Below are 13,854 nucleotides of genomic sequence, written 5' to 3'. Positions count from 1 at the left end.
TTTTTAACTTTGATTTTTTTAAACAAATAACAGATTGTACAGTTCTAAATTAACAATTCATCAGAAAAGGGGAACTTGATTTTTAAAACGGTACCTCATTTATTTATTTATTTATTTATTTATTTATAATGAAAATTTACGGAACAAAGTTGGTAATTTAGTTTTATTAGAAAAATTGAAATTCAACTTTGTTGTGCGCATCTAAGGCCCGATACACACTAGCGGTTCGGTCCCGGTCCGGTCTCGGTCTGGTAAAATCTTACTGCACGACTAGATCCACACTATGGCGGTTTGGTCCCGGTCCGGTCTCGGTCCGGTAAAATCTTACCGTACGACTAGATCCACACTATTCGGTTCGGTCCCGGTCCGGTCTCCGTTCGGTAAAATCTTACCGTACCCATACTGCTTATAAAAATTATAAAAAGTCTTTTTCGATTGTACTTTTGGCATTAGTTTATATAGGTTCATATGGAAAAAAAAGTATATTGTATATATACACTGATCGAATTGAGTAACCTCCTCCTTTTTCAAAGTCGGTTAAAAAATAATGATATTAAACAATTTCCATTAAAGAAATATTTAATGCGACCTTATCTAGGATCAAAAAGTATAGAAGATATTAAAAAAAAAAATTTAATTATCGATTATGTAAAGGAAGAAGATTAGTCGAGTATGCATTTGGGATTTTATCACAAACCTTCAAAGTTTATTGTAGAAAACTCATAGCTAATCCTGAAAATGCCACTACAAGGTGGAAATGTACAAGCTGAAGCGTTTCAAACGAGGGAGCGCAGTCCCGTCCCAGGAAAATATTCTTCGTGAGAAATCGAGACCGGACCGGGATTGGAGCGTGATCGAACCGGAGCTGGAGCGGACGCATAGTATGTATGCTCTCATAAGATTTACATTGGAGTATATTTTACCGGACCGAGAACGGATCGGGACCGAACCGCTAGTGTGTATCGGGCCTAACTCTGCTTCAAGTCATCCAATGTAATTGGTCAATAGCTCAAATGAAAGAGCTTAATTCACTGAGTGTTCTTAGACAAAAACGAACATCGTACCTCAATTAGAACCGGAGATAAGAAGCTTTGAGTGGAGAGAAATTCCAGAAAAATTACCTGTGAGTATAACTTAAGAGGGGCGAAAGGTAGATGTATTCCAATGCTTGTTGCGTTATCTATGCAAGAATATCTTTCATTTAAAAAAAAAATAATGCAAATCGGGCGGATAGAACTGCCGGACGAACTTGGAATAGAATTCATAAATTTTTTTAATATATCGAAAATTCAGGGAACATTTTGACATGATAATGTCCAAGTAAATAATTTTTTAAAACACCTTACTCTTATAGTTTGGGTGGTGTTCTTATCCATTTTTAGTCTTTTCGTGACATCAAAACGTCTCCTGAATTATTTGCTGTCATAATATGTGAGCTCTTGAATTTTCTGCTCATAAAACAAGACTAAAAATGGATAAGAGCACCACCCAAACTATAAGAGTGAGGTGTTTTAAATAATTATTTACTTATACATTATCATGTCAAAATGTTCCCTGAATTATTTGCTATTAAAATATTCAAGTTCTAAATTTTTTCTTTAAACCTTTTGTAACTTTGTAACAGTTGGAGCAAAAGAAATACTTTTCAATGTAAAATATAGCAAAAAAATAGCCAAAAATTTATGTTATTGATTTTCTGTTTTATTTTACTATATGCTATTTTTTACAATGGCTAAATGGCTTAATATTAAGCTATCTAGCCCTTTGTAACTTTTTAATGGCTGGAGCAAAAAGATTACTTTTTATAGCAAAAAAAAGCAAATAATTAGCACAAAATTTTCATATATGTTTTTTTATATTCTAATGATTTGGCTCAGATAGTTTAATAGACCTCAGTCTCTCGTCGATGCCCACTGACCCGCAAAACTTTCTTTACTGATAATATTTGTTTTAAATAATGTCATTAAAATGCATTTATTGCATTAAAAGCAACGAGGATGAAATAAACTAGATGTGATTGATTTTGACTTTAGTTGGAATAATGATGGAATAACAATGTAGGTACAGGTCCTGTGAAAGAACACAAAAATACACGACATATTAAATACGTAATTAAAAATGTAATATATCAATAGCTACAGGGATAATCTTAATACAAAGAATATAGATGATAATCACAAGAGTAACATACTAATTAAAAAGCACTGTTTTGAGACATAATTTACAAATTCTTACAGTCGAAACCAAAGATTTTAGCTGTTTGAAAGCCATTATGCCACATTTTTATAATCCGATTGCCCTGTCATGCTATACTTTATCTTTCGTCCATACCTTATAAGAATCTGGAAATGAAAGAAAGAAAATTTTAACGAAATTAAGAAAAAATACATAAACAGATAGGATAGATGAAATTTTTAATATAAACCTATTTAGCTTCGATAACGCCACAAGCCCAACGACCTCCTGCGTTGCCGGTGGTCGCTGAAAGTGTAGTGTTACCTCTTCCTAGATCATCTTCGCCGGAGTGAACAACTATCGCGCGTCCCAGAATACTATTTACGCCGGTGAGTGAAATGACCGTGTCCTTAATGTTTACGCTTGCTTCTCCTTGAGCATTTGCCCGGATGTTTCCCAGATCGCCAACGTGTCTTACTGCGCTATCCGGTGCACCGTGGGTAGCCTAACCACAAGGGTCGAGGAGAAATTGATTTTCATACAAATATTTTATACACTATTTTATCATTTTAAAATACTTATACAGGGTGTCCCGGAACTCGCGTAACACCCAGAAATGGAGGGTTGCTGGGGTGATTTCAAACAACTTTTTCCTTTACCAAAAGCGTTGGCTCTCAACCGCGCTCGGTCGTGGTCGTGAACAAACATATTGGCACAGTGTGGGTATCGAGGGAAGCGGGTGACAAATATTACATCGTCTTAAATTAAGAACAATGTGGAATTATTTGTTATTCATTACTAACCAATGCGTTTGTGTCAATACGTTTGTTCACAACCACGACCAAGCGCCGTTGATAGCACTGTCCAACAAATTTTAACTTTTTTTTTTTGTGTTCTGATCTCTACTAGGTGATTCTTATAGTGTTTTGCATGCTGATTACGAATCTGCAAACCGTTTTGCTCCTATACGTACAGTTTTTGAGAAATTTGATTTTGAAGAAAAAACATATTTTTCAGATTTAAACAAATTGTCTGACATAATTATAAAAGATATTGAAATTCTATTTATACTGAAAGATTCTGTAGACTTTCCTGAATACATCGATACCTATCTTTAATACATTATAAATGTTTAAGTATATTTAAACGGTCATTGAACGCGGAGGGACCCCGAATTGGCACCAATTTTTTAGGATATTTTTCAATTTATCTGAAAAACTAGAGGTCCAGCGTAAAATCGAATTATACCACGCGATAGAGCAGATTTTTATCTTGAAAAACCACCCAAAAAAAGTTGCAATATTGATTTTTTCATCAAGCCAGACAGCGAAATAGCTTCGGGAGACGAAGCACCGACAGTCGGTACTTCTGACATACGCCACTGTCGGTACTTCTTCTCCCGCGAAGCTATTTCGCTGTCTGGCTTGATAAAAAAATCGATATTGCAACTTTCTTTGGGTGGTTTTTCAAGATAAAAATCTGCTCTATCGCGTGGTATAATTCAATTTTACGCTGGACCTCTAGTTTTTCGGATAAATTGAAAAATATCCTAAAAAATTGGTGCCAATTCGGGGTCCCTCCGCGTTCAATGACCGTTTAAATATACTTAAACATTTATAATGTATTAAAGATAGGTATCGATGTATTCAGGAAAGTCTACAGAATCTTTCAGTGTAAATAGAATTTCAATATCTTTTATAATTACGTCAGAAAATTTGTTTAAATCTGAAAAATATGTTTTTTTTTTCAAAATCAAATTTCTCAAAAACTGTACATATAGGAACAAAACGGTTTCCAGATTCGTAATCAGCGTACAAAACACTATAAGAAGCACCTAGTGAGAATCGGAACACAAATTCACTGTTGGACAGTGTAGCCAACGCTCTCGTGGTTGAGCGCGCGCTCTTATTGGCCAGTGTTTTTCGTTAATAATTCAAAAACGAAGCTTCAACCAACATTTCGGTAAAGGAAAAAGTTATTCGGAATCACCCCAGCAACCCCCCATTTCCTGGTGTTAACATTTTCTATGTTAGTGTAAAATGTCTCGTTAAAAAAATAACTTACATTTGTAGGATTGAAATGGGGGCCAGTAGAATTGCAACCTTCTCTCATATCTGCTTTTTCGTGTACATGGAAACCATGCAATCCTTCCGTGAGACCGTACACCGTGCCGGTGATTTCGACAGTGTTGTCTGCCGATTGGGTAATAGTCAACTCTCCGGTTACATTCTTCGTCTCGGCGTTGTGGGGCACCAGATGGACGTGTGCAGTTTTTTGCTGTGATATACATATACAAAAGTTGATGAAGGCTAATTAACGCAAATCTGGATTTTAGAAAATTTCACTGATCCCTATGTAGGGCTCAGTTAATGAATATGCCAAAAGAAATATTTTTATTATTGAAATCTAAAACGTTATTCACAGATTCACTGTCAGCTACCATTACTTTTAGCTTTTTCTTTTAAATTGGAATTGAATTACCTCTGCACTGACGGCGACCACTACTCCAAGTAACAAAACGATCATTCGATTCATGTTGAAATATCTGAAAATGAAAGTAAATTATTTATTAAAGGTTTACAATGATTATTTTCGTTTTCACACCGTAAAATTGATTTTTGTCAGATAAATAATATAAAGAAATCCAAAATATATCATGTTAAAATTACCAATTTATAATGAATAGTTTAGTTATTTTATATTTGAATACAAAATCTTTGAAAATCTTTAAAATGAACATAAAGATCTGTCGGCGAGAAGATACTGCGCTGTACACTTTCAGCCTTGATGAATAAACATGGAAAGTAAAAGGAACTTACCACATGTATGTACTCACTATCATGGACACTGACTAACTGGCTGGATGCTGAGATTACTCCCGCTTATACGACCACCTGTACTATTAAACGCATCCCCCCTTCGCCCCTCCTTCGTTCGGTGTTCTTCCAAAACGGTTACGAACAAACTTCGAGAACGATCATGCGCTATTAAATCATGTACTAGGTACCAGCGTGACAAGACGATCATCAAACGCGTTCAAAGATTCAGGACCTAGATTTCTCTTCACACAGTATTCTTCATGTACAGGGTAATCAATTAAACTACTATTCATCTGAAGACCTTGAATTATTCCTGCAAAAAATATATGTATCATTAATATTGTCAGAATTATCCTAGTATAGAGTATGATTATAAATCACATAAATATGATAATCACTCATTATCTGTTTTCTTATATTATGCAACTGTAGCTTGAGCTAAATCAGAGGTCAATATAGGGTGTTTCATAACTCCTGTAACACCCGGAAATGGGGGGTTGCTGGGGTGATTCTGAACAATCTTTTCTTTTACCAAAATGTTGGTTGAAGCTTCGTTTTTGAATTATTAACGAAAAAACACTAGCCAATGAGAGCGCGCGTTCAACTTCAAGAGCGTTGGCTCTCAACCGCACTCAGTCGTGATCGTGAACAAACGCATTGGCACAGCGTGGGTATCGAGGGAAGTGTGCGACTAATTCCACGTTGTTCTTAATTTAAGACAATGTAACATTTATCGCACGCTTCCCTTGACACTCACGCTGTGCCAATTTTCGACCATATATACTTATAGACGCGGCTTCAGATAACTACGTTGAAGAAAAGATAAAATAATATATGTGGCGTCACAAGGGGACAAAGTAACGATAAAACTTCGTCGTTGAGTCTATAGTATGTACATACATATGTACCCTGAGTTGCATTGAACTTGTCGCAGTGAATTTGTAGCCAACTTCACTGCGACAAGTTCAATGCAACTCATTGTCAGTACATATATATATATATATTTTGCTTTAGGTTGATTAGGCAGTAACCGCCATTTTGAATCATCTGGAAATATCTTGTGACGTCACATGGGGACAACCTTTTCCGTTATTTTTTCTTCACCTTCGTTTCGTGGATCCGTATATACAGGCCGTGTGTATGAGTATACATATGTATATGGTCGAAGGTGCCAATGCGTTTGTTCGCGACCACGATCGAGCGCGGTTGAGAGCCTACGCTCTCGTGCTTGAGCGCGCGCTCTCATTGGCCAGTGTTTTTCGTTAATAATTCAAAAACGAAGCTTCAACCAACATTTTAGTAAAGGAAAAAATTGTTCAGAATCACCCCAGCAACCCCTCAATTCCGGGTGTTATAGGAGTTATGAAACACCTTGTATATGTAGAATAATTTGTATCGCATAACTCAGAAACTGCTTGCTATTACTTTGATATTAATTATATGAATAGTCAAGATACCACTTGACATGTTTTGTTTATTTTTAAAATTTTATTTATCTGCTTATGATGCACTGGGGAATTCTGTTTTTCCTCTTGATTCTTGATAAATAAATATCTTGTGTGAAAACTATGTGAATATACTATATTTCAAATTAGATTTGTATAATGGATGAAGAAAAAAAACCACTGTATCTGTCAGCTTCAAGGATTAAGCAACCTCTTTGAACGTCCATGAAAATAATTTCCAAATTGACTTTCATTTATTTGATGATCTAGAAAAATTAATTTTTTGCTGATATCATATACATATAGTTATGAAACTTTCCATAGACTATGAGTTGAGCCTGAAGCTTGTCTTTTCATTGGTAGATTTACTACTGTAAATCGTAATAGTTAATACAAAACATTACGGCCAAACTGAAGAACGTTTACGGTGTATACGGCGGAAGGTGGGGATAATTACGGTGGCAAATTGCTCTCTTTTGTCTGCTTGAATCCTTCTTATAACGAATACCGGATATTATATTTGCAAGCTCTGATTGCCAGTTCACCTACGAATGTGAATCACCTGATTGTGATTCACCTACGCAACAGTGTTTCGCGCAATTGAAACCCCGCTGACAGTCTTTCCTTTTGTAAGTGGAACTTTGTAGCTCTTAGTTGAGTGAATTGTTACACTTCTCTGCCAGCACATTTTCAGGAAGTAAAGTTTCTTGGATTTTCTCAGAATTAAACTAGAATTTGTATTTCCTCATTTTCTTCTTCCAATTTAATTTTGATGAATTCAATTATTTATAACTCAATGTTTTAAAGTTAATTAATATAAAGTAGACATTTATTGCTATGTTAAACTATTATTCATAAGATTTACTGAACTTCTTCTTTGCTTTGGTTAATGTTCTTAATTCAGAATCCATGGAAATTCTTCTGGTTTTGCCTTCCGTCAGGATTTTTCGCCAATTGAACGAATGCTGGAAAGGATGCTTCTGAAGTTCGTCTAACACTTCCATTTGTGTTTGCATGAAGTCGTAAAGTATCTCCTCGTTTGGATCCATCTTGTCGATCTGTTTAAATAACACGAATCTGATACTGTACAGAGAAACATGATCATTTAAAAGATTAGTTTGGGTTTTTTATTTACTGTTACTTCTCGTTGAAGAATAACTTCCTCAACAGAAGCTTCAATTTTTACCGGATCAGCTTCTATGGAAACTTTTGCAGTCTCTGATTTACGTTTAGGTATGAACAGATTTTTAGAATGTTCAAAAATCTCCTCTTGCATTTTCAACGTCTCCTGCAATTTCTGTTTCTTCTTTTTAGCGTCTTGTCGCATCCTGAGTATCGGTTCGCGTTGCTTCTCAAGTTCTTCTTTTCTCAGTCCTTTCTTCTCTAAAATCGTCCGCTGCATATTTCTCAGCTGCCTAGCTCTCCATCTTTCGCGAGCTTGTTCGATAAGCTCCCATCTTTTCTATAAAATGCACACCATCATATTTCCATTCCATTTTCTGAAAGTATTTTTGCAACACATACAGTGATTGGTTCTTTAATTTCTATGTCAGCTATTTCCTTTTCCCTTAACTTAAGTTTTGCCTTCTCTTCTCCTTCTTCTTCTAATTGCTTCGTCTTTCCCATTTCTTCTGCTTGCCTCTGTTTCTCCTTAATGTTCTCATAATTCGCCTCTTTCCATTTATTCTGCCAATCCTTGCACTTGTTCACCTTGATTAGAAAAAAGTAGATAATCATAGGCTATGATGATTATTATATTGTAAATATACTCTTTTGATTTGTCGCTCAAGAAATTTCTCCATCCATTCAATGTTGGCAGTATCTGATTTAAGGTAGATCATGGGAGGCAGGAACACTCTCAAGATACCATTAAAGTCGCAAAATCCTATAACATAAGGATCCAGGTGTAACTCATGGGTGTAGATCCCTGTGATTATGTGTCCTGATAGGCTCTGCCTAACACACGGTTCTTGACTTTTAATCATGAAGTCCCATATTTCCACGGTGCCGTCCATCCGTGCCAATATCAAAACTGTGGGCCGGAATCTGCCCCATATACAACCACTGATTCTGTATTAAACAAACGTGTCAGTAATAAATAAAACAGGATTGGTAGTTACAATCATACCTAACATCTGATTTCTTCCACATCAATGGCACATCAACACCATCCCTCCAAATAGCAAACACTTTTCCCCCTATTGTTGCAATTATATTACTGTCGTATCTGGACCTAATAGCATGGGTCACGGGTCCATCGTGCATCTTCTTAAACCAGGACCATTTACAGATTTCAGTATTAACAGCCAAGTCTGTGGCAAAGTCGTATCCTTCCCATGTGATGCATCCAAACTCACCTATCATTGACAATTGATATACGAATCAATGAAATATTTCAAATAGATTGCAAGCTGCACCTTCCACGGTTCCAATATTGATTTTTGTTTCCATCACAAAATCTGGCTTCTTGATTATATTTCTAAAGAATCTTCTGATAGTGAAATCCTTGGTAGGCAAAGTAACGTCGACGCGTTCCTTTTCAAACTTTGGCACGTAGATACTGAGAGTAGTGATCACTTGTCTTCGACTCTCGAGAGGATGTTGAACCACCAGCACGTAGTGTGGTTTTAAGACTCGATCAAGGGTCTTCAGTGGAGAAATAGATTTTCTTAAAGCGTGAAGCTCGCTTTTGAATTTTTTTCTGGGAGTTCGATGGCTCCTCTGCTCGAACGATTCCCATCTTATGATAAAAATGATGTAAAATAAGTTTTACTATGATATTCTTTAAATCTCTATCCAAACGAAAATCATTTATGCATCCGACTGTACTAACTTTAAATCCCAGAAAGCTATTGTCCCATCCTCGCTGGCAGTAATAAATTGTGACGATAAATTCTCAACATCCTCGTCATCCGACAATGTTATAATCCTTCCATTTTTGTCCACTTTATCGAAGGGAGAGAGCCACTCAATATGAGTTATAGCTGCCTTCTGGCTGTCCTTCAACGAAGACATTACTGTAGGTCTAACGAAGGATGATCCAACTGCTTCGTGCATCCATGTAGTCAGATTTCTGATCAAAGCTTTGTACTTCATTTGAATAGCAGTGGTCACAATGACGGTTTCTATTTGTTCGATTTTTCCTGGAATATGCCAAAGTACCACCTGCAGCAATTTTCAGAGCTTCATATATCATTTGTTACAGTATTTATTAAGAGAAGAAGAAGGTTTTTTTTACTTAACTGTCCATTCGCACAACCACCCACGATTTGATTACCATCCAATAGATTCGCAGCTACTGTCGTCACTTCTCTGGGACATTCCAACAGTAATTTTGGTGCTAGAGTGTCATTGAAAGTCCATACGAGGACGTAATTTTTCTCATCCGCTTTGACCACCTGCATTAATATATATCCTCTTAAGAGGAGTGGACATTTTCTTGGATACATAGAAGGATAAAGGCGCAACTTCGTGTTCCTTTTTCTTAGAATCTACTGCAGCTATCAACTTCAACTTTTTAGAGTCTCTAAAATCATACTAGACGTGTATTTTAGCCAAAGGGAGTGTTGATAATAAAGGGAATACCGGATAGGAAAATTATAAAATCCTATTGTAGGAGGAGGGGAGAAAAGGGCGTTTCGTCTCGGGATCGTCTGTCAGACTCTCGTCAGTGGGGCTGACAACAGACGATCCCTGCCCCAGATCCTTGCCCCCTAATATACCGAAATTCAGAACTTCTATATATTCGAACTGCATGCCGGGCGACCGCTTGCGAGAACACTGTCGCTGTCATCTCGTCGCCACCTAGCGGTGCCCGGCCCGAACTAAAGGCGTCCGGGGAGACGAAACCCTCTCTTCTCCTCCACTAACGCCTACACCATCAATGTGTAAGCTTTTTCCTACTGTTACTTTTAACATAGAAGGCCGAATTTCAAAAAAGTCTTTGGCTAAAATACGTGTTACCCATAGTAGTAAAAATACACAAAATTCCAAGTCGATCGAATTTAAAAAATGAAATTCGAAATGACGTGTAGGACTACATTGCCCGTATTTTAACCAAAGACATTGAAATGACATAGGACTACGTCTTCACTCGCAAAAGTGTTAATATAGCAAAGTCCTTGTAAATGTCTTATTTAGATTCACCTCTTCATACGACTTAGGTCCAAATAGATGTTGACTCTTTCCATGCCGAGTATAAGCAGCGAACGCGACTCCAGTCCACAGTGGATGCCAACAAAGATCATTGATTACCCTTTCGACAACGTGTTTCTCATCGTGGAAACTGAAATGCTCTCTGTAGCCTTCCGGTATTGGCCATTCAGTGTCTCTTTCGTGTCGAACCAGAGCTCTATAATCGTTCTTATAAATATCCCAAGTGGCGTTCAACAGTAACTATAAACGTTCATGATTCAATGTTCTTAATTAGGTATAGGAAGAATACTATAAAGGCGAAGCTGACGAACTGACTTGATCGCACACTTCATCCGTGAAACGATGAAGGAAGTTTTTGAACGATTCCATCTTTTCCTCATTGAAAGTGGATATGTCCAAAGGCTGATACCCATACTCGTACTGAACCCAATTATTTCTAGCCACGGAAAGCGTTGTCTGGCTCTCGGTGTCTCGAACAGCTGGTGTTACTTGCGTTGCATTGTACAGTAGCTTACAAGATACGTTTTCAAACGTTTGGCGATAAGGAAGTAATTCAACGTAGCCGTCTCTTTGATCCCTGGCCTTTCTGTCTTGGAAATTTGCTGGTGTATCAAGCATGTCTCCTGTGCATACCACCTGTTTGTCACATTTTTTTTTAAACATTACAGTTTTAATGTAATTTTAGTTTTAATAAATCTTGAAAAAATTCCAAGTTGTCCCATTTTACCTCAATTTCTAGTAGAGGCCTCATGTGTTGCACCATACCCGTCTGAATCTCCTCACCGGAGCCTAGATCTTCCCAATGCCGTGCTGGTTTGTACACAGCAGTTCTTACACGACTCTCGTGTTCCTCTCTTTGTTTTTGAATAAGTGCAATTACAGCATCTCTGGCTTCCTCGGTCAAGCAGATGTAGAATTGACCCTCTTCAGTTAACGAGGGTACGTAACCGATGAGTATCTTTTTATTGGGGAAACTTCGTATCTCATCCTTTACAGTTAAAAAGTCGCTGCTCTCATCGTGGAGGTATATGTTGTCCTCGATAATTTCTTTTCGCACGTAGACCCAAGGATACTCTGTGCTGACATTCTCTCCAATGACACAACCGACTACTTTCTGCGTTAGAGGCGACAGGTTGATTCTCGCTATCCCTGACACGCCCTGATAAAAATAATGATGGTAAGGAGAGAAATATTCATGATTAAAATTCTAATCATTCGGCAAATTTTTAACCCTTTCTGCTGAAAGGGTGACACGTATTTTAGCCAAAGACTTTTTTGTCAAAAAGCCCACACATTGATAGGGTTGTATAATTTTTTCCATTCGATATTTCAACATTCCCTTTGGCTAAAATACACATCTAGTATGGTATTAGAAACACTACAAATTTGAAGTTGATAGCTACAGTAGATTCTAAGAAAAAGAAACATAAAGTTGGTTTACATATTTTTAAATTGGTTTATACTTACAGGGTATTCGACAACAGGTGGGAGATTTTTAAAAGGGTGATAAGACGAAAATCAAGAATGACGAAATAGCGTTTGCGACTTTGTTTTCCAATAATTAACGTTTAAAAATTCGAGTGAAAAGCGCCTAAAACCTGCAATCTGCCCAACAACAACGACTGAACGTCAGGTCAGCAGGGGTGGGTACAGTCATAACCAAAAAGAGAAACCCGAATGCTGCAGTATGTATGTATGTATAGTGCACCGATGACAAGATGTCCCATGAGACAAACTCAAATGCGTGCTTCTCATGGGACATCTTGTCATCGGTGCACTATATGTACATAACCGAGAAACAGAGAATAGCACGAGGTAAGTTTCTACTATTTAATGATTCTTGGTTATGACTGTACCCATCCCTGCTGACCTGACGTTCAGTCGTCGGTGCTGGGCAGATTGCAGATTTTAGGCGCTTTTTACTCGAATTTTTAAACGTTAATTACTGGAAAACAAAGCCGCAAACGCAATTTCGTCATTCTTGATTTTCGTCTTATTTTGATCCCTAGAATCAGCCCTTAAAAAATCTCCCACCTGTTGTCGAACACCCTGTATATTAATGCAGGTGGTCAAAGCAGATGAGAAGTTGGTTTAAGACCTTTGGTCATTTACCATTGAAACAGAGTACCGAATTGGTGGTTTCAGTTGTTCAGACTCCATATCCGTCGAGCTTAGTTTCAGAATATCACTCTTCGACGGCCCAGAAGCAGCATAAGCGTCGAGTTCATAAATAGTTCTTCGTCTTTCTCTTGGTTGATCCGATTCCAAGTGCACCGTCTTCTTCGCCTCCTTTTCCCAGTCTATCGTTTCAACGGAAGCTGCATGGAAAAGAATAATTAATTTTATACACGTTCCTCCCTTACCGACGAAGTTTTACATCTTATGTGATCTTTTTCATAATCTCCTTCGTATTCCTCAGCATCTTCATAATCCAAAAACTCATGAAAATCGTCATCATAATTGAAATCCTCGACCTTCTTTGCTTCTTCTACTTCAAACGTCTTTTCTATTTTATTATCATCTTGCGTTTCTTCTACTTCAGACGTGTTATCCATTTTATTATCATCTTGTGTTTCTTCTTCATTTTGTTCCTCCTTTGTATTGTCTTCATTTTGTTCCTCCTTTGTATTATCTTCATTTTGTTCTTCCTTTGAATTGTCTTCGTTTTGAGCTTCCTCGTCCATTATGCTACCAGTATCTACATATATTTATACTAGTAAATAAAATGTAACAATAAACAACTGTGGATATAGAATTATTCAAGTTATTGACTTTATCGATTCAATCTACCTTACCATCACTATCAGACAAATAACATTTATGTATTACTTTCAAATTGTCTTCTGAATTATTATTCCACTAGTTTCAAGAATGCAAGTATATTTCCAAGCTTATCTTATTTTCCTTTATTATCCTAAATGTAGAATTAAATAGTGTCATGTAGGGTTAGATGCATAGTTGAATAAAGATCTTGTAAATGTAATATAAACGTACAAAATACAAATACTTTTCATAATTACTAAGATAATACTAAGCTACTAACCAGATTACTGTTTAGTTCAATTGAAATGACATAAATTAAATTATTTTTAACCTAATGGAAACATGTTATGCCGTTTGAGATTCGCTTTTTAATTATCGACATTTCATTTGAAATATTCTCGATTAGTAATTGTTATCGATACATTGTTTCACAGTGCAATTGTGTATGCGCCTTGCTGCATTCTCACGTAGTATATGTATATGTATATGTATACTAT

General features: G+C 36.8%; 2 protein-coding genes across 3 annotated transcripts; both read right to left on the bottom strand.

Annotated features, from left to right (window-relative positions):
• Nucleotides 1–2,100: 2,100 nt before the first annotated feature.
• On the bottom strand, nucleotides 2,101–5,144 carry LOC117609876 (uncharacterized). 2 transcript variants are annotated; one of them, XM_034336626.2, is made up of 5 exons: nucleotides 4,995–5,144; nucleotides 4,657–4,720; nucleotides 4,240–4,452; nucleotides 2,426–2,680; nucleotides 2,101–2,342 (listed from the first exon to the last, which is right to left on the bottom strand). In XM_034336626.2, exons 2-4 carry the CDS (start codon nucleotides 4,708–4,710, stop codon nucleotides 2,426–2,428), a joined length of 522 nt encoding a protein of 173 aa, XP_034192517.1. In that variant the 5' UTR covers nucleotides 4,711–4,720; nucleotides 4,995–5,144; the 3' UTR covers nucleotides 2,101–2,342. The 2 variants fall into 2 exon arrangements, with proteins under 2 accessions (XP_034192517.1, XP_034192519.1); XM_034336628.2 differs by lacking the exon at nucleotides 4,995–5,144 and adding an exon at nucleotides 4,845–4,932.
• A 1,612-nt stretch (nucleotides 5,145–6,756) lies between these two features.
• LOC117609834 (dynein axonemal intermediate chain 3) lies at nucleotides 6,757–13,737 on the bottom strand. Its single transcript, XM_076688464.1, has 15 exons — nucleotides 13,638–13,737; nucleotides 13,424–13,508; nucleotides 12,972–13,292; nucleotides 12,707–12,912; nucleotides 11,322–11,753; nucleotides 10,910–11,230; nucleotides 10,586–10,834; nucleotides 9,686–9,837; nucleotides 9,273–9,608; nucleotides 8,857–9,179; nucleotides 8,568–8,796; nucleotides 8,209–8,509; nucleotides 7,964–8,149; nucleotides 7,575–7,901; nucleotides 6,757–7,497 (listed from the first exon to the last, which is right to left on the bottom strand). Exons 3-15 carry the CDS (start codon nucleotides 13,276–13,278, stop codon nucleotides 7,288–7,290), a joined length of 3,579 nt encoding a protein of 1,192 aa, XP_076544579.1. The 5' UTR covers nucleotides 13,279–13,292; nucleotides 13,424–13,508; nucleotides 13,638–13,737; the 3' UTR covers nucleotides 6,757–7,287.
• Nucleotides 13,738–13,854: the final 117 nt, after the last annotated feature.

This window comes from Osmia lignaria, chromosome 5, assembly GCF_051020975.1.
Source record: "Osmia lignaria lignaria isolate PbOS001 chromosome 5, iyOsmLign1, whole genome shotgun sequence".
In the NCBI taxonomy this organism is placed as follows: Eukaryota; Metazoa; Arthropoda; class Insecta; order Hymenoptera; family Megachilidae; genus Osmia; species Osmia lignaria.
This window is presented reverse-complemented; position numbering and strand designations above follow the sequence as displayed.

What these genes read in the sequence shown, in the direction of transcription:
- LOC117609876 (XM_034336626.2), bottom strand. Translation starts at nt 4,710, where the DNA reads ATGAATCGAATGATCGTTTTGTTACTTGGAGTAGTGGTCGCCGTCAGT. An exon ending in TGGTCGCCGTCAGTGCAGAG is followed by an intron (nt 4,453 to 4,656) that starts GTAATTCAATTC and finishes TGTATATCACAG; the next exon opens with CAAAAAACTGCACACGTCCA. An exon ending in CCCATTTCAATCCTACAAAT is followed by an intron (nt 2,681 to 4,239) that starts GTAAGTTATTTT and finishes CCTTGTGGTTAG; the next exon opens with GCTACCCACGGTGCACCGGA.
- LOC117609834 (XM_076688464.1), bottom strand. Translation starts at nt 13,278, where the DNA reads ATGGACGAGGAAGCTCAAAACGAAGACAATTCAAAGGAAGAACAAAAT. An exon ending in GTGGGTGGTTGTGCGAATGG is followed by an intron (nt 9,609 to 9,685) that starts ACAGTTAAGTAA and finishes CTGAAAATTGCT; the next exon opens with GCAGGTGGTACTTTGGCATA. An exon ending in TGGAAGAAATCAGATGTTAG is followed by an intron (nt 8,510 to 8,567) that starts GTATGATTGTAA and finishes TGTTTAATACAG; the next exon opens with AATCAGTGGTTGTATATGGG.